This window comes from Centruroides vittatus, unplaced genomic scaffold (assembly GCF_030686945.1).
Source record: "Centruroides vittatus isolate TY-2023 unplaced genomic scaffold, ASM3068694v2 contig_301, whole genome shotgun sequence".
Lineage (NCBI taxonomy): Eukaryota > Metazoa > Arthropoda > Arachnida > Scorpiones > Buthidae > Centruroides > Centruroides vittatus.
Genome location: NW_027121927.1, coordinates 1540248 through 1560664, shown reverse-complemented (window position 1 = coordinate 1560664; position 20417 = coordinate 1540248). Strand labels below are relative to the sequence as shown.

Here is a 20417-nt window from a genome sequence, read left to right as displayed (position 1 = left end):
TCTGCTTATATGATGTTTTCGGAGGATAAGATCTTAGGAATCAGAATCTTCTCATGAACAGAGAGTGTAAAGGGAAATAAAGTGGGAGCTTTAAAATGGATTTATAAGGTTACAGTGTATTATAATGCTTTATTTTTTTAATTATACAATAATAGTTCTATTTAGTAATATTGTATAGGTCCTCGGCATTAAAAATGAACATAGGAAATATTAAAAGATAGAAATACAAAGACAACAGCTACCAATACATAAAGTTATGTTTTCGGGTAATATGCCTAAATGATAACTAAGTAGGTCAATAGGTCTATTTAAGTTTATACGTTTTTGGATATTTAAAGATTTGTAAATAATGTTAAGATAAATTTTAAATATATATGTAATTTATTTGTGGCCTTGAATTATGCATTGAAGAGAGATGAGGATTAAAAAAATCCGCACTCGAAATGCATTTACTGTATACCATACTTTAAATAATGTCCAAAATGGAAATGGGCTTTATATATAGTTGGACAAATAAAAATTGTTTTTGTATGAAATTCAAAGAAGTTACCAGCCCACTTAAAATAAGGTTACCACCATTAAAGGAAATACTCGTTTTTTATTATCAATGATTTGAAGGTGACAAAAATATATGGTGACGTCGTCGATACGACGTTTCAATACCTCCGGGCGTGTCAAAGTGCTTACGTAACAAATCCGTAATTGTAGACTAGGAAATTGCGGTGAGATGCCAGATTCAAATAAAATTAAGGATGACTCGGTCGCTTCTAAAGGCACGTTTGGAAGGACGAAACGGCGCGTTAGACGCGGTCGATCGTCGGTGCGAGAATATTTATCAAAATGACCGCCTCAATATTCTTCTCCGGCCAGGTCTTCTCCCTCCAGAGAATCGACTCCAACTTCTTCGTAATCTTTTTCTAGGGCGGCCAGATCCTCCCTAGCCTCGGAAAACTCTCCTTCTTCCATTCCCTCTCCCACATACCAGTGAACGAACGCTCTCTTAGCATACATCAGGTCGAACTTGTGATCGAGTCGAGCCCAAGCTTCGGCTATGGCGGTTGTGTTAGATAACATGCACACCGCCCGTTGCACTTTGGCCAAATCTCCTCCGGGAACCACCGTGGGAGGTTGGTAATTGATCCCTACCTGTGGAAAGAAAAACAAAATTTGAAAATTATTTCTTTTCCCCAACCGCATGCTTCGCAAATTACCTAAATCCACAAATCGTTCCGTAAATAGAACCTCTATCGACTTGGACTACCGAGTCGATAAAGGACGCTTTTCTGAAAGTATGCACAAAAGTCCCTGCTACAATTTCTTCACGGCAAAATGACGTGATAAACAATGGAAAGGAGTTGGCTGAATTCCAAATTTTGGCTAATAATCGTTAAGTGTCTACCCGTGGTTACTCACACGTCACCCAAAGACAATTCGTTCTTCACCAGAAGAGAACGAACCGTCTTTTCTTTCGGGAATGACAATCTACGCAAGGTAAAGGTCGGAGGAAAGAACGGGAAAGAGTCGGGAAGGAACTCACCTTGAATCCGGTGGGACACCAATCGACGAATTGGATGGTTCTTTTGGTCTTGATGCTAGCGATGGCGGCATTGACGTCCTTAGGCACGACGTCTCCACGATACAGTAGGCAGCAGGCCATGTACTTACCATGCCGTGGGTCGCACTTCACCATTTGATTGGCCGGTTCGAAGCAGGCGTTGGTTATTTCTGACACCGTCAGTTGCTCGTGGTAAGCCTTCTCGGCCGAGATGACCGGGGCGTAGGTGGCCAGTGGAAAGTGGATCCTGAAAAAATTTCAAGAGTCCCTTAGTCAGAGCGCTTTAAATCTCTTCACCTTGGCATGGTACGCGCATGGTTACCATGGAGACCAGGTGGGACGCGAATATTATTTTGTTTTTCTTTTTTGACAATGATGTACCTGATTATCCCCATCCATATAGTTACTCAATTAGGTGGAGTTTACATTTCATACGACAGGTAAGACTTGACGAACAATAACCGATAGCATTCGACTAAAATAAAAGAACCAAGCATGAATGGAGAATAACGTCGAAAAATGCGTAAGTTGGTGAATAAAAAAGTAAGTTGTAAAAAACGTATTTTTATTAACAGTATGTTATAGTGGGGAAGAAACCACAATTATCATGTTGATATCATTTACTGATTATGTTTTCTTGTATTATACAGTATTAACTTTATACTATAAAATCTGTGGTAACAGCACTAATTAATAATACTTGTTATTAATTATTATATGGTTTTTTTTTTTTTTTTAACTCTTTCCGCCCTGTGGGCACTAAGAGGGCCTCTTTTAGTAGGCCCATTATGAGTTCGGCCAGGCCCAAAATGGGGCGACCGGGTGGTGAGGGACGGGGCCCGACATATCCGAACGGGCCACCCCCCGAAAAATTCCTGGGGATTTTCGACCCGTTCGGATTCGATCCCGGGTCCCCCAGAGCGGTAGGCTGCCATCTCGACCGCTCGGCCATCCGGCCGTCGAATTATTATATGGTGAAAAACACCTCTTTGCTTTATAAAGTACAGGATTGTTAGAAATTAAGTTTACTTAGAGGGTTCAGAAGGGTGTTGTAGCTAAAATTGAATGAAATTGAAACAGCGGGTACTTCAAACGGTGTGTTTGCCGTTTATTGAAAAAAATTAGTACAAAATTTGCCGATAGGTGGCTCAGTAAAAATATAAGTACACTGGAACAGCAAAAGTAAGGAGTCGCAAAAGAATTTATTTGTGATTTTTGCCTCTAAAGAGGTCATTGCTCTGAAAAGTTTGAAAACCACTGCTTTAGTAACATTAAAATAAGTATTAACTATTTCAGTTGTTTTCAAATTATGGTCCATGGGGATCATAATTTGAAAACCACTGATGTTCCGAGAGCATGTGCCAGGTAATCCGCAATATTTCTATATTCTCTTACAATCATTTTTCCAAAACGGAATTCTATGCTCTTTAGCAGGAGTGGATCGATAACTTTGACAAACATTGGACTATTTTATTACACTGAATTCTATGATTTATTAGCTTATAGATTGACAATAGATACGGTAATTTCCATACAACTGAAAATTAACCACGTTTCTTTAACCCTTTATCTACTTCAAATCATGTTGAAGATCCAAACTGAAATTTCCAGATAGTTGTTCCAGAGTAATTACAGGTAACTTAAATTAGATGTTCTTGACATGGCTTGATTTATTGGTTAGTTTTTTGTTTTTTATACATTCTTTGTAATTTTTTTAGAAAATGTGTATGGAAAGAAAAATTTTCATTTTCTTGTTTTTTCAAATACTTTCAATGGAATAATTTTAATTACAAGAGTTTTCTTGAAATAATTAATTAAAAATAAATTTAAAATTTTAGACAAATGATAGTTTATCTTATAAATATCATTATTATAAACAAGTAAGGTAAACAATATACCTGTATTTGACTATGATAATTGTGAAGATTTCTTTTTCGATTTTTCGACATTTTACATTAATACTCGGCTCTTATTTCCATCGAATAATACTTCCGGTTATTCTTGTTTTTCAAGTTTCACTTCCAACTACGGCGAAACGTAGTCGCAACTTACTCCACCTTCTGATTGTCGTGTTGAGTAAAATGCAAACCCCGCCTATTCGAGTGACATTATAATCGACTCTGTGATCGGTAAGTCGTAAAAATAATATTTGCAGGAAGGGTGCCACGCTTTTATTTCCACCCACTTTATTGATCCGGCGGTTTGCATTTCGGTTCTGGAAGAAACCAAGCGGACGCCGCTTTTCCTATTTTCGGATTTTCCTAAGTATTTCACCCTTCTTCCCCAGAATTTGAGAGAAGAAGGGTGAAATACTGAGGAAGCAAAAGATAGAACATCGCTTTTAGTCAAAGTTAGGAAAGAAACGAATCGTTTAATACCACAAATCGTTAGCATTTGAAAAGAAATTTCCTATTTGGTGGTGTCTCTCATCCTTTCCTCCAATCAACGTTAGTTACAGAATGAAAATGTAATCCAGATTAAAGTATTTTAACAATTAGATCATATCGGACATGGAACGAAAGAATACACTAAATTCTCGTACAGTCATAAACAAGAATATAGGAAAGTCACAGAAAAATTGTAGAATCGAGTTCTGTAACGTGAATAGGAAATACTAACTATACACTAATGAATGCCAGGTGATAAGCGAAAGACATGGAATTTACGTTAATGAATATTTAATAACTTGCTATAATAAAATTATTTTTACGAGTAACAATGATTAAAAGTTTTAATGCTGCATCATAATGTCGTCTCGAAGGGATTTAAATCAGTAGAAAGAGTTAAATTTAAATGCTTCACAATAAAATTTTATAAAGAAAAATACACCAAGAAATCAATATTTTAAATTGTTTTGTAAACAAATTTACAAAACAATTTTACTTTTTCAACGTAACGTTTTGTTCCATTTTTGTCATTTCATAATTCAAATCGAGCATTTAATTAGAATATATTTTGGTGTCGTTTGACGACTTGCCCTCATGCGGCGGTTCTATCTACAGATTTGATGTATTTTTGTAAGAGAAGTAATTTCGTGGATATATATTATATTACCAGTCCCGACCCGCCATTAATTTTCGAGGGCATATTCTTCATTATGTCTAATAGAAAATCTGCAAAAAATTAGCTGCGACTTCTTGCGTTCTGAGGGTATATATAGGCTAAACCGAGTAAGATGCCTATAGTTCTTTTTTTTTAACGCATATACTCACTTAACCGTGGTTTTCAGAAGAAATAAGTATATGCGTTATATATTTATTTCTTCTGGAAACCACAGTTACATCCCGTACCTCCGGGAGAGTTGCCTAATGCTTAAGGGTGAGATGCCTGTTTTATTTAACATTTAATTTAATCAACATTTCGTACTTTTTGTATTTTCCACACTCATTATACTCTGTAATATACATTGTGCAATTTTCGCGTCTTCATTTTTTGAACTTTGGGCATCGAATCCAATCGGTTTTACTTGTCTCGCTTTTGTGACTTAATTATATCATAAAGAAGTTTTTTTTTTCGTTTTGAGTACCTAACATTGAATTTAATCCAAGAGCTCGCTGTGCTAAATTACTGTCTGTCTTCTGCGAAAAGTATAATATGGAATGGAACATTCCATATTATACTTTTGGCACGAAAATTGCACAATGCATATTACAGAGTATAATGAGTGTGGAAAATACAAAAAGTACGAAATGTTGATTAAATTAAATGTTAAATAAAACAGGCAAAGGAACTTTGTTTGCTTCATAGTAATTCAGACTATTAATTAATTGGGACTGTTTCACTGGAAGAGAACTAAGTTCTTCCAGTAAGACATTTTTTTCTATTGGCACCAGTTTTCCTTCTTTTGTTTTCAGTAAGCATCTAAAATTAATAAATTTAATTAAGTTCATAATAAAATATTTCAGAAAAAGTATGCATCTCTCCCTTAAATCCATTAGGCATCTCACCCAAACCATATGGGGGAGATGCTTATTTCTGTATTTTAGACTAAAATTATTAGGAGGACCTCTGGATTCGACTACAATAAGACCAACTAATCTCATTTTCACCTAAAACAGAAATATCATGTAAGCATATTCGAATTTCGGAACATTTCGAATAAACGTGAATGTCGCAAAAAAGTTATAGAGCGATGATAAACATAAGCTTACTTTTTTGGCAACACAACCATTCGAAAAAATAATGAAATTCAAAACGTTAAGCGTAGTCACCATTAAAGTGAGTAGTGACTTGTCCTACCGTTTATTATTTGAATAAAGTCTCTAGTCGTCTCTCCCGACTAGGTATCTCACCCGGTTTTACCCTATATATTTTAAAAAAGCGAACAGTCACTTAGTTCACACACTTGGCTTTGATCAAATTCCTCAAATGAGATCTCTAGATATGCAGAAATATATGAAAATTTGAATATATATTGAGTTAATCGAATCATTTTAGCTATTTTCGATTTAGTATAAAATGGCTCCCATAGTAAACTTTTTTACGGACCAAAGTAATCGTTTGGATCATTTAGAGATTGGCAAACTTAAGGAAAGGCCCGGGAGAAGCGAAATAAAAATGTAAAACTTTTTACGCAGACGTTTTTCAAGAAAATCTAGAATAAAAACTCATTAAAATATTTAAAACATGCTCCTAATGTCATCGGATCTTTGTGTTTCTTTCTTGCGAAAACGCTCAAAACAGAAACTTAAAATGTTCTCTCCCGAAGTACTCGATTCGCTCCTCTCTGCTATAGGTACGGAAGGTTAAGAGACACGGAAAGTGAAGAGAAACGCCGTAATGTCTCTAAGAAAAATGAATCTGAGGAAGAAATGTATGAGGCTGAGAATGGCAGGGATGGCGGAACGGCTATAGCTAGAAAATAACGAATATAAACCAACACAGCAAAAATATTCGAAATACTTCGTACAGTATTGTTAATAGTTGGATCATTTCGATAAATTTTCTGGTAGAAGAAATAAATACTGATCAAGACAAAGGAATTGATGTTAAAGTAAAACATCACAAAAAAAAAGCAAACATTTTCAATCCATCGTCATTACGAACAAAAGTATTCACAGTCAGATATTGAAATAAATCGCATTTCACATAGCCTTTTCCATTCTTCCTCGTTTTTATATATCAGAATCGTCCTTATTTTAACACTCAAAGCGTCCAAACACGAAAGAATGGACATTAACCTCGGCACAAAGCCCAAATTTCCTTCGTAGTTTGCTAAATCGTCCGGGACTTTCTGGGTTGTCCAAGAGTAGATATAGCGACGAAATACGTCCTCACCTGGGATAAGGAACCAGATTAGTCTGAAACTCGGTCAGGTCGACGTTGAGGGCGCCGTCGAACCTCAGAGACGCGGTTATGGACGAAACGATTTGACCGATGAGACGATTGAGGTTAGTGTAGGTGGGACGCTCGATGTCGAGATTGCGTCGACAGATGTCGTAGATTGCCTCGTTGTCGACCATAAAGGCGCAGTCCGAATGCTCTAGAGTGGTGTGGGTGGTCAGGACGGAATTGTAGGGTTCCACCACGGCCGTCGACACCTACGGAAGAAGGGAGTTAGAAGGCGACCCGGAAAGGAGAAGCCGGGAAAAAAGGACTCACTTGAGGCGCCGGATATATGGAAAATTCCAGTTTGGATTTTTTCCCGTAGTCTACTGAGAGTCTTTCCATCAACAGGGAGGTAAATCCCGACCCGGTACCACCTCCGAAGCTGTGGAAAATGAGAAATCCCTGAAGACCGGTGCATTGGTCTGCCAGTTTGCGAAGTCTGTCGAGTACCAAGTCGATTATCTCCTTGCCGATGGTGTAATGACCCCGGGCGTAGTTGTTGGCGGCGTCTTCCTTTCCCGTTATCAACTGTTCGGGATGAAACAGTTGGCGGTAGGTCCCCGTTCGCACTTCGTCTGCAAGAGAAACCACGGGTGAAGGATGAAAAGTACGGAGAGCGCCGGACCGGGAAGTCCGATCTCCGCCGGTTCTTACCTACGACGGTGGGTTCCAGATCCACGAAGACGGCTCGCGGCACGTGCTTTCCCGCGCCCGTTTCGCTGAAGAAAGTATTGAAGGAATCGTCGCCGCCTCCGATGGTCTTGTCGCTGGGCATCTGACCGTCAGGTTGGATTCCATGTTCCAGACAGTAGAGCTCCCAACAGGCGTTTCCGATCTGAACGCCCGCTTGGCCGACGTGGATACTGATACACTCGCGCTGCCCCGAGAAGAAGAAAAAAATTGCTTTACTCCTCCTTCGGCTAATTCGAGAGGATACAAAACCAGAAAAGAAGCGCGTTTAACGCGTTCCGCCTGGGAGCAGAGGAGGACCGTCAGCGTTTCTAATGGATTTTTAAAGGAAGAGGTCGAGTTCGTAAGGGACGTTTGCTACTCCTTAAAGATCATTTAGCGTTAATCTCGGATGTTATGCTACGTCTTACACTCTAGCGGCCAGTTGCGAGAAGCGAACAGGTCGCTAAGTCGAGATTACATCCCACATAACGGTGTTTTTAGCCTTAAGCCTAGTACTAACGTGACGATCCGAGCGTAAAACGATGTCAATTTTACCGTCCTAGTCGAAACTTTTTGACTTTGCTCTGCGGAAAGCGGAACGGCAAAAATTAGACCAATAGAAGAGCAATTTAGTAACGATGTCATAAGTTAGACAGCGTTCGAAGTACGACGGTCGGAGTCAAGGTCCTAGAATATATTCTAGGACCTTGAGTCGGAGTGCCTAGAAAGTGCGATTTGTCGTATTTAATATCCGAATTAAATATTGACCGGTAAATTTACATCAAAAGGAACTCGCGAGCGCATAGTTAAAATTCGGATTCTAAAATACTTGATATTCCTAATCAGTGCCGTCTTTAGAACGTAAGGGGCCCTGGGCCAGAAGAATGTTGAGGCCCCCCATGAAGAAACAGAATCAATATTAGATTACAGACCTAGGGGTCGCTGGTGTAGCTAGCATGGGCGAGACCGGTTACGGATATCGTGCTATCACCCTTTTAACATATCCCAGAAAATCTGTTGACCTTGTTTTTTTTAGCCAGTGAGATTTTTCACCCTGTACTCAACCACTTCACACTACGTGTTGGAGGAGTAATTTCATTCGTATTATTAATGGTTTCTTCATTTCAAGTAACCTATTTGTTATTTAGGGACAGTGCCGTCTTTAGGGGAGGGCCCCGTAGGCCCTCCCCTAAAGACGGCACTATCCCTAATCTCGATCTATTCGAAATATTTTTCTCACCCAAATTAGTCTCTGGCGTTTTTTCTCCGAGTGAATCGAAAGTGGAGAATGAAAATTCAATCCGTAAACACGGCAATATTCTCCGACGCCATTTTTATCGGACGGGTGGCCGATAGACGACGTATATTTCGACTTTTCATATTCCGGTTTTTCGTATGTGGGTGGGTACATTCGATGTGGAAAACGACAATTTTTAGGTAGTTTCCGTCGTCAATCCCTTCACCGGCCGCTGTCGCCAGATCTGACACTGTACTTGTTTATTAATTTATTTCCTTTATGACCAAAGAACTCATACTTTAAATTTTATATTGTTCAGGAAATAACATGAATCGGTCAAAAGTTACTTTGAATCCAATCCGTTATTATTCGTCGGTTGCTTTCGACTTCCGATTGTAAGGACTAATGGAGGCTTGGCGCACACCTATTTTTTCAATTCTCTGTATCCGTACCGTAAAGCCGAGACTCTATTAGTGTGAAACCGGAGCGTAATAATAATTATTTTTAATCACTTGAGCATGATATTTTACTTCGAAGCAGGGCATAAAACGAGCGTAAAGCGACTTGAGCGGTGTTCGAATTTCGACGTGAATACTTCCGTAATATGGTACCATCAACTACTCAGAAGTCAGTCGAATTTTACGTCATCATGATAGTCACCTTATTAAAAATAATTACGGCGGGTATTTTTACGCTAACGGAGTTTCGGCCTAAAATATGATGGATCCAAACTTTTCTTGCGGAATACGGTTCGGCCATAAGGGGTACGTTATGGAGTTTATAACCACACTATACGGATACCGAGTTCCCATCCCCAAATTCTTGTTTATTGGGCAGCAATTTGAAAAAATTGTAGACGTATAAATTCCCGCTGTCGTCCGTCTTCCTGTCTGTCCTTCCTTAATATTGAGAACGGACTTAGATAGATGAAAGACGAAACCCGATATGGAAAGCTTACGGAAAAAAGGCCCCGATTAACTGTCTATGAACGTCCGATGCAAACCGAAGGTCACATTATTTCAATTCAAAAGTTTTTCGATAAAAAGAGTTAGATATAGAGTCATCTAGAATCTAGAATTCTAGATGATCAGCACGACTCTATTGCTAACAGGAAAAGTATGATATACAGGGGCAAAACACTACTAATTTGAGGTAGAGAGCACATATTTTAAATTAAATAAATAAAAAATATGATTAAAAACTGCAGCTAGGCATTGTAACGAGGTTCGTTTAAATATTGTCCTTTAATAGAAGCGCTGTAGTAAATACTTATTGGAAGCCCTCCGGTTGTTGAAACTTTTAATACGAAAGAATAATGACAATAATTTAACCTTTAAAAATATAGATTACAAATAAAGATATCGCTGAAAGATAGATATACCGGCATGTAGGATATGTTAACTTTAGAAATTACTTAGTACAATGTTGTCAGACTCTTCTGCAGTAAATCATTAAATTTCTTTTCCTTTTTATTGGCCTATCTCTAAATTAGCTGGTATAGCAGGAAATACGAATAAATTAATGTGGTGCCCGTCCCCCGCGCTAGCGACATGGTCAAGCCGAATGTCGTGCGCACCCATTCTGGGGCACGCGGGAAAAGACGAAGACGAAGCTTAAGCGCATTCTTCTCTCTCGAGGCGAAAAGAAGACGACGGTAAGAGTAGGAAAGGAAGAAGCTACGATGTGTCCGCCTCAAGACGATTTGTTAGTGTTCTTTGTGTTGTAACGTCCTCTGTATTATATTAAAGTGTACGTCCTTATATATTATAAGAAGTTCTTCGTGTTTTCTTAAACTGAGTTCTATATACGCTTCTTAACGCTCAGCTCAGCCATCCACAGACACCACATTAATATATGACACTCTAGATCTGTTTTACAGAAATGTTTGATATTCATATCGGAGCGGCAGATCAAGCCCGACACGAGCATGGGGTGTGTCTAAAAATTGACGACAAACCGTGACAAATTAGGTAGTTAAATAGACTTAAAATTAGCGACGTCGTACTTGAATGATACTTTATTTGTGAAACATAACATTACGTATAATTTTATAATTCTAACATAGACTATTGTTTTTAGAAATACACTATTATTACAATGGCTTTATCTAAATGCATTTCTCATTAAAAAAGATAACATATAAATATTCTGTGCCTAAGTACCCCGAAAGTGGGATGCGAATCCTCCATCCGACGACTAAAGAACAACGAATTAAAAGTGTTTCCAGATCGATTTAAAAAATCTTTCCAATAATTTTATGATGTAATAATAACACTTTTATCTGCATTTATCGCGTATTAGTATCACAGTCATGTAACGTAAATAATGCCATTTGTATAAGCCTCTGTTTAATTATGCAATCAATATCACGGTATAGTACTGTATATTGTCTAGGTAAATCTAGGGAATTTATGGGCAGGAATCTAAGGAATACTTAAAATTTCTCAGTGGAGTAGGGCTATGAAAAAGTTGGCCGAGTTCTTTTAAAAAGTTAACAGGAATGTCTTCATATTGCAAATTACACTTATTAAAATGATTACAAAAACATTCTCTTAAGAAATTGTATTTTAAAATTCATTTAAGTTTAGAATTAGTTTAGATTTATTTAATTCATTTTTTCCTAGGAAGATTCGTATTCTGACAGAGTTCAGACTTTGATGTTTAACATATACTTTAGAAATAATGTTCAAAAATTACTTACATCTTGTACTTGATGAGACTTATAATACAGAACTATGCTTATATGTTTTTCTATTGTCTCTCGTGATAGTTCGTAGTAAGTATCTAGAGGAGCGAAATTTAATTCACAATAAAGAAACGAAAAACGTTTTAAAATAGATTTGGTCAATTTTTGAGTACGAATACTCCACATTGCAACACCTCAGTAATCCACTTAAAGAAGGTTAGGCCTAACTCCGTGGCAAAAATTATAAAATATCCATCGGGATTAGCTAATTCCGTTCGGTTCAAACAGAGTAGTTTATCGAGTGCGAAAGCTTTGTGGGAATTAACTTCCTTCAAATAAATATAGTACATACCACCCAATGCCACTTTATTTAGCACCTTCCTTTTTCCTACCGGAGATATAAGCCTTAACTTAATGTAAAGTCTCTATTCGTCGTTTATTTCAAAGGACAATTCTTTATTTTCGCTAAACTGTCCTTTATTGAAAGGAGAAGGAACGAAATACGTCCTTTATTTTCATATTTTAATGACATTTTAAATTAAATTAAACTAAAATATGCAAATGTTTATAGTCAATGCGAAAACTGATATTTAAATCGAAGACTAAAAAGTATAAACAAAATGCTAAGTTATTAAGTAAAAAGGCATTCGATTAGGCTATTAGATTTTTTGAGATGAGATGGGGTCGAGTGAAATTTGAGAGTTTAATCACTTTTCGGTTTTAAATATTCTTTAATTCGGCCAAAGAAATCTGGCAACACTAGCCTAACTTGTCTTCCGTTTTCTTTCCGATAAACGCAGTAAAGAAACGACGGACGCCTTCTAGCGGCGCTATTCACCACGTTCCAAATACCGTAGTTATCGATCGATTCGATTGGACTCCTTCCCGGAAACCCGCGTCGACTTCTGTCTACCCCCTTTAAATTCTAAAAATAGCCGTTTGTTTGTTGTCCTATTATCGAGAGCGGTAAATATCGACCGAGAAAGACGCTCAGGTAGCGTTTCTCCAACTTTTTTACCCGTCAGCCCCTCCGGTTTTACGTAGAAATATGGAAACGACCGCAATTATTTTTTAAAGTACTTTTTAATCGTAAATATCCAATAGCGCGTTGCGTGAGTCTGGTTGGCTTCACTTCCCTTTTTTTTTAATATCGTACTTTATTCTTTTCCGAAATATTGTGGCAGCCTATCATTTACGCCCGACGCTTTCCTCACGGCGTTTCCTCGTTTCGTCGACGTCATCGATAAGAGGTCTCGAAAAATCTAAACCGGAAATTATTTTAGCCTTTCAGTGCCGAGAGGCCAACAGAATTTCTCGACGAAGGCGGTCTTTTCCCATCAATTTTTCACTCGTCCGAGCCAAAACGGCATTTCGTTTTTTAAGAGAGAGAAGGAGAACTTTGTCCTTCGGGCCCAACTTTTCTGAAAATCTTTCGGGAAGTTTACATCCGGTCTATTAAACCGAGACTTTCGTTTATCCTCGCATTTCCTCCAACCGGATACGCCTAGAGAAGATAGAGCGTGTTCGTCGAATACTTCTCCGACATTCTCCCTTCTCCACTTCCGAATTCCTTAATTTAACGCCTTTTGGACGGTCACCGGATGGAAAACGGTTAAAAAATTGCCGACACTCTTTCCAATTTTACGTAATGCTTCCCCGTCCGCCCGTTCCAACGTATACTTTTCTCTTCCTCTTTAAGTTGAACCCACGTTCGGCTTCTTCAGAGGGGTGCAGAACTTTCGTCTGTGGAACTTCGCACGGAAGTCGGTGAAACGGCCAAAACCCAGGCGGCCGCCGACCGATCGATTAATTACGGGAAGGAGATCGATTCCGGGTCCGGGTGCCGGACGAAAATTTTGTAATTGGAAGGTGAGAAAACGGAGTTTCTCGGGATGTTTCTTCGTCTCTTCTCTTCGAAAGTCCGAGAGATGTGGGGCTCGAAGGGAAACCGGCGCCCGCGGGAAGGCCGCGTTGGGTGAAGGGAGGGGAGTTCTTACCATTTCGACGTGGAAGGAGCTCACCGAAAGGACTTCGAGGCGTCTGCGGCGAGAAAAGTGCGGCGGCGACGGAGGGGAGCGCGTATAAAGGAGAGAGGAGACCCCCCATTGGTCGACGAAGTCGCCTTCGGCCATTGGTCGACGGGGGAATTCCGCGTGCCCCGTCCGACGCCCGACAGGCGGCCCTAGCCGTCCGGAGCGTGACGCGACGGTCCGTTCTCGCGAACGGCGCGCGGCTCCCCGGCAACCGAAATCGAAGGTGAGCAAATACAAACAAACAAAAGGAAAGAGGTCGATCTCGGCGGTCGACTGCCATTTTCCCTCACAACCTGTCTTACGGAGTTTTGGAGAAATGAGAATGAGGATAAGTCGGAGGTCATCCCGCGGGCCACTCCGTCGGACGAGAAACGGAAGTTCGTCCGTCGTCGAAAAGGTTTTGGCCGTCCGCTCGCCGCCGCCGAGAATCGCGCGTCCACCCGATAGAGGTAAAATACCGGCCTACTTTTTTACCGATGTGGAAGAACCGAATGAATATCGTTTGTTTTCTCTGTTCCGTAATTACGGCGTTTTCGTCAACGTCCGAGTAGTTTCTTCCGATGAGCGTCGTCGGCAGTCATTCCACTCGATTTCTGGCATAGAATATCGGAAAAAGTCGAAAGAATTCTCCATCCTTTTCCCGTTTCCGGTTCCCGTTTTTCGTCCCTTTCTCTATTTTTCACTGTCCAAGTGACTCCCGTCGATAACCCGGAACCGGAATCGAAAATTTTTTATGCCGTAGGGAGAGAGGCGGAAAGAGAGGAGAGAAAGGAATCTGAGTAGATCGATCTATTTTTGGCCACCGTCTCTGTCAGTTCGGATGGATTCGAATGTCCGGACTGTCTTTCTACTTCGGTAGTACTTCGGTTCCGAGTTTACCGTTCCCACGTCTCGTCAATTTTTCGTAATTATTTTTCGCATTTTTTGTCCTTAAAATTTGATTTTAATTTAATTAAAAACTATTATTTTTTGGATTATGGTGAAAAAAGTACTATTTACTCTAATCGGTAGGCCTAAATAAAATTCCTGTTTAATGTTTCGTTCTAATTCTGGAAGAAAATCACCCCAAGAGTGAAAGAGCGGACGGAGCAAATGTTGTCTTTATGCGATTAAGGTCAATGTGTGAAGATTAAAATTTTAAGAGGAAAGGAAGGAAGGAAGAAGAAAACAAGGAGACAAATCCTATCCTCATCTTTTATGTTTCGAATTAAAGTCCTCTGGCGGTTCACCCGTCAGAGGTAACGGGCTGGCGGTCGGCTCTCCCTCTTCCATCGAGTACTACGCTACGTTACTGAGGCGTGGTGACGTAATGTTAGCGTCCAGCGACCGCGGGCGTGAACGCGCTTCCAAGCGAAGCGGACAAACTGGTTCAAGCAAATGTGCGCGTCAGCAGTAAACGCGTTTAGCGTGTAGATACCACTAGATGACGCTTCTACGCGCGCGTGCAGAAGCAGCTACCAAGCCAGTTTGATCGTCGCTTCCACCGCTTGCGCTTCCAAAGAAAAAAATGACTGATTTTATACATGAAAGAAAACAGAATGGCAAATAAATTGTGTGTATATGTTGTATGTACTTTAATTAATAATCTTTTACCTAATTTAATAATTTCTGATTTTGTATAAATGTAACGTTTAAAAAAATAAAAACTTTTTAAACTTATTAATCTATAAAGATTCTTTATATTTGTTGTGTATCTAATTAATAATAACATTTACCTTTCAAATTTACAGTTTTAATACTTTTCATATTTTCTATAGTAGGATTCGAGGAAGTCTTCTCGCCGCTATCTTGTAAACAACACGCGTCCACTCTGGACAGAAATCGCTCGCGAGTTGGAAGCGCGTACAAAGATTCTTTCTGGCCGCGGTCGCTGGACGCTGCCACGAAGGACGTAGCTTTAAGGTGTACTTTGCACGAGTCGACGTTCCGTAAGGCCAACCGCCGTATCTTTCCCGTCGCAACGTACGAAAGAAAGCGGTTTAGACAGAGAAAGGATTAAGGGTGCGAGTATGCAGACGCGAATTTAGAGCGAGCGATTTAGTTTTCGCAAAAGAAAACCATGCACAAGCGAGAAGAGAGAAATAACGCTGGCGATTGCGAATTTCTGGTTCTCGCACATATCTGACAGATGTGATATTTATTGCGTCTCGCCTCTTCTCGCCACATATTCGTGCTCGTTCGGAAAATTCGCTCGCTCGCGTCTGCACAGTCGCACCCTAAGGATCGCCATCGCGTAACTTTCTCCACCGCCGATCTGCGGAAATTGTTCTTTGTGCAAATTAAACATAAAAGCGTTTAGAGGAAGCGAAATGGAGATTTTTTAAATTTTATTCTTCCCTTTCCTCCCGAGGGCCTAGTCTTAATTATTTTTAACAATACCAAAGTTTCGGTATTCTATCCAATAGCAATAAGAAATTTACGTGGCATAATTCGAAGTTATACAGTGCGTAAATATAATATATTCTGTTAGTCTTGGAAGCTATTTGTACGAGGAAAGTATAAACTGTAATAGAATATTAAAACTTACGGTACAACTTGTGTTCGTAACAAATATTTAGGTGTGCAATTAAATCGAGATGGGAGAGAAATGGAGCGATAAGCTGTAACGTGCTGATGAATGTTCGAATATGCGCATAACCCTCCCGTTACTACGCGACGCCGCTTCGGTATTATCGATAGTACTTTATTAACGGATTTTTCTTGGAAATATCGTACCAATTATTCAGGAAATTGCGGACCCGATGCTCCTCCTTCTATCACTGCGGGTGGAAAATTAGAAAGCGGGAGGAAGATTCTCTCCTAGACTGTCTCACCCTCCATCCACCAACGGGATAAGCGCCCGCTCATTTTCGATGGTAACGTTCGAGTTAATTTTTAATTGCCACCGAACTTACGAAGTTGGAATTTCTTTAGGAAGATGAAGCTTTCTTTCTTTCTCCTCTAATTATTTTATTTTTCGCCGAGTTCGGCCATATCTACGATGGGGCTGCCGGGTGGCGAGGAAGGGATCCGACGTATCCGGACGGATAATTCCTGTGTTTCGCCCCTCCCGGATTCGATCTCCGGTCTCCCAGAGCGGTAAGCTGCCGGGAAACCTGGAATCGGATGGTAGAGCGATTTAATATGGCAAAGCATATTGGAATCACAGTATCGTATCGGTGTGGACGGCACCCCGTCGCACGTTCCCTATCAAAATATTGATACACTGATACGCAATAAATGCCATCGCATCAAAGGCTAGATTCATAACGTAGAGAAGCCGGTCTGGACGCACACTCATTTCACCAGTTCTTCGCGTCTCGGTTTTACGCTGGAAAACATAGGCAATGCGCCGCAAGTTCGTGTTTTTGTACGTTTTTAAAATACAAGTCCACTCAACGTATTCTACCCTCCCTACCTTCCGTATTGGCTATATTTGCAACATTTACAAACGCCGCGAGTTCTTTCTTTTAAGATTCTAATGAAATCAGATGTATATGGCAGTTGCTAACTTCGTGGATGTGGTCTTTGTTGCTCGAAACTACGAGTCCAAACTGGAGCCTCTTCTTTTCCCCCGAAACGTGATACGGAAGGACCAGCAGCATTGAATCGTATCATATCACTAGATCGATACGCTACAGTCATGAGATAAGAGGATACGCAACAAGTCTAGAGCCACCTTAACATCGTCCAGGTAACGAAGAATCTCTTATGATTCCGGTATCTTTCGCTGTGATTTATTGGTGGACTTCCCGGATTAGCGTAGTAATATTTTTTGTTCGTTTTTCTTTCGGCAAAATTATCTGCATGGGTCGAGAGCCAGCCGACCATTGACGGAAAGATTACTCTAAACGGTTGTCTGTCCGGAAAAGGCGGAAAATATCGGGAACGACGGCAGACCGGAAGTATTCGACGAAAGACAATGATTACAAATTACAATAAGGTGTATTGTTTAAATATTATCTGGACGGACGATTTCTTAACAAAGGCTGAAAACATCTCTAACGCTTTAGAACTGATATGCGTTTACACGTCGATGCTCTCGCTAATACCAACTTGCACACGTCTGGAAATGTTTAGATTTGATGATAGATCGACTTGGAGATGGTACAGACGGCAGTCCTCCTCCTCGGGGATCTCGGTTACGTCAGATGGGAAATTTCTGTCGATCATTTAACGGCATGTGCGACGGAGAAATTTCCCGTCTGACGGGACGGGTGTTAGAATCGTCTTAGATATAACCTGGGATCCAAATGCCGAGTGTGAAATTAATAGACGAGCGCCGATCGATATCCCACTTTGAGCCTGGATCTCGTCTTATCAATAGAGACCTTACAATATTCCGATAGTTTCCGGTTCATAAGAAACCTTAAAGAAATCGAAGAAAACCATTAACTGTTTTTTTTTTTATTCCTACCCGATTCCGTCGAGATATAAGAAACATTAAAAACATTTTTATTCTGTTACGTTGCTACTATTTATCTCATTATGGCATTGTGTAATCCAGTTTCTGGTTTAATTCTCTTGTTTTTATTTGCATTTTGTTTTATTTTTAGAACGAATCGAAAAAGTCCTACTATTTTCCGTCCTATATTGCAAGATTGTACCTAATATGAATTAATGAATTGCTTGTATTTATGCATAAAAAAAGCACATTAAATATCTTAATCGATAAATTGTCAATTTCTTTTGTTCGTCCGTCCGTTCTTTCTTACAGTAGCCATATTTTTCCGTTAAAAATCGGAAGCAATTATAACAGTGACAAGTTATTTTAAACGAAACAGTTATATTTACGTTTAAAGCAAGGACTTATTCGATCGAGAAAACGTCTGTCGTTTCTTCGCTGGACGCCGAACGTCGGTCGACCGACTTTTCCGCCACACCCTCGAACAATCTATTCTGTTTCCTTTGACCGCAATACATTTAAATAAAATGTTGTTTTAGCCTCGAGTAAACACAAAAAGCAATCTCTTATTTCAAAATAAACGTAGTCGATGACGTCATAATTTCAATCTATGAGGGCAGTAGATGAGTGCTACCTAAACAGATTTGGGCACAGGGACTCCCCGCATTGTCAGTGCGATGGGACTTCGCGACAAGACGCACAGCATCTCATATTCGACTGCAACCAATACACCCAACACAGGACGAATCTACTCAGGACAGTGTTATAGGAGGGATACAACTGGCCTTGCGACCAAACGTCTTAGTTAGAAATAAGAAGATCTTCAAGGCACTTATAAACTTTGTCGAGTCAACAAAGGCACTGGACCTGCAACACGACAATGAGTAAGAAATATCTTCATCTAGTTCAACTCGCGTTTAACACGTGTATAATGTATAGCTAACCTGTAGGTGAGTTACAACTCTATCCGCTAAGCAGAATTTCCTGTAAACCTAATCATGGTATTCACCATTATGGCATCAATATTGTAAATTTTACGGTACTATACCAGGCAATGACTACTTTTGTGAATAAGTAACTTATAGTCGCATTTTTTATGTACGGACCTAAATATCTGTACCTCTCTTGTTTTCTTTTGTAAATATTATTTCCATATGTTACCCGTTTATGTCTTAAATAAAGTTTCCGGTGCGGCTCATGACCTTCCCCTTCCTCTTTTCACCTCTCTTCAACTTTTCCACCCACTTTCGGCCTCTGCCACAACAGACTTTCCCTCCAACTAACCCTTTTCACTTCTTTTCATTTCTTTGAGGATATACCACTGAGTAATGCCTCCTATTCCCATATAAATATAGAAATATCCGGAACCTTTAATTCCGGTTACGTCGTAACAATAATTCTGAAAGAGTTTATATAGTAAGGCGGACAAAACCATCGAACACGGCTGTTGATCGGTGCGATCGATACCGTACAGAAAAAAAGGAAAGCGCAACGTTTGGTAAATATTCACGAGAATACCCGTTAAAAAGCGACGTATTACGAATAGGAAACCTATAAGCGACCAGACGAAAGTTTGCAGTCTTCGTTTTATGAATTACAGTAGTGGTTCTTAACCGGTGTTCCGCAATCTTGCTTCGAGTGTCCCATGAAAAAGATCTTAAAGCTTTTATTGAAAATTTATTTTAGTTTTTACTGCAGCACATTATTTTAATCGTAAACAATTTCATGCTTCTATTTTATTCAATACAACAAAGTTTATTAGTTTATTGCTTCGTTGTTTCGTGAGAATAATAGACATAGAATTACTTATTCATTTTTGATATAAATATATTAAAAATGGAAAAGGTTACGTTTATTAGGTTTCATTAAATAAAAAAGTGTATAATTCGTGTTCCGAAGCTTCAGAAAGGTTGAGTACATATACAGGGTGGGGCATAAGTAACGCCCTTTTTAATTTCTATTAGTTTCTACTGCAAATGTTTATTTTCAACAGGATGGGGCGCCACCCCATTATGGGTTAAGAGTTAGAGAATGGTTAAATCAAAATTTTGAGGAGAGATGAATAAGATGACGAGGACCTATTGAGTGGCCATCACGATCACCAGACCTAACACCACCGGACATTTTTTGTGGGGTGTATTGAAGGATTAAGTTTACAGCCTCAAACCAAAAACAATTCCTGAATTAAAACAAGTAATTGTAGAGAAATTTTCTGTAATTACCATGGAAATGTGTCAAAAAGTTTGTAGAAGTGTTGCTAGTAGAGTTCAGCATTGTATTGAATATGAAGGGGAGCATTTTGAACGTGTCCTTTAATATTAAATCATTGTATTTTTGTTGTACTTTTTGTTCTTGTATTTATGTAATTTTTGTTCAATAAAATTTAAATTTTTTTTTTAAATTTTAAAAGGGCGTTACTTATGCCCCAACCCTGTAGGCCTATATTACGGGATATGAAACATGCGCGTCTATTTTGATGTACAGTAATGTTACTATGTGAGGTTCATTATTGTGAGAAGTCG

General features: G+C 39.4%; 1 protein-coding gene across 1 annotated transcript; it reads right to left on the bottom strand.

Annotated features, from left to right (window-relative positions):
- Positions 1-578: 578 nt before the first annotated feature.
- On the bottom strand, positions 579-13536 carry LOC136972741 (tubulin alpha-1A chain). Its single transcript, XM_067267357.1, has 6 exons — positions 13476-13536; positions 7538-7760; positions 7157-7458; positions 6833-7095; positions 1538-1802; positions 579-1146 (listed from the first exon to the last, which is right to left on the bottom strand). The coding sequence occupies exons 1-6, from the start codon at positions 13476-13478 to the stop codon at positions 850-852; spliced, it is 1353 nt and encodes a 450-aa protein (XP_067123458.1). The 5' UTR covers positions 13479-13536; the 3' UTR covers positions 579-849.
- Between the last annotated feature and the right edge of the window lie 6881 nt (positions 13537-20417).

What these genes read in the sequence shown, in the direction of transcription:
- LOC136972741 (XM_067267357.1), bottom strand. An exon ending in TCTGGAACCCACCGTCGTAG is followed by an intron (nt 7,459 to 7,537) that starts GTAAGAACCGGC and finishes TTTCTCTTGCAG; the next exon opens with ACGAAGTGCGAACGGGGACC. An exon ending in AATCTGGTTCCTTATCCCAG is followed by an intron (nt 1,803 to 6,832) that starts GTGAGGACGTAT and finishes AAATTTTTTCAG; the next exon opens with GATCCACTTTCCACTGGCCA.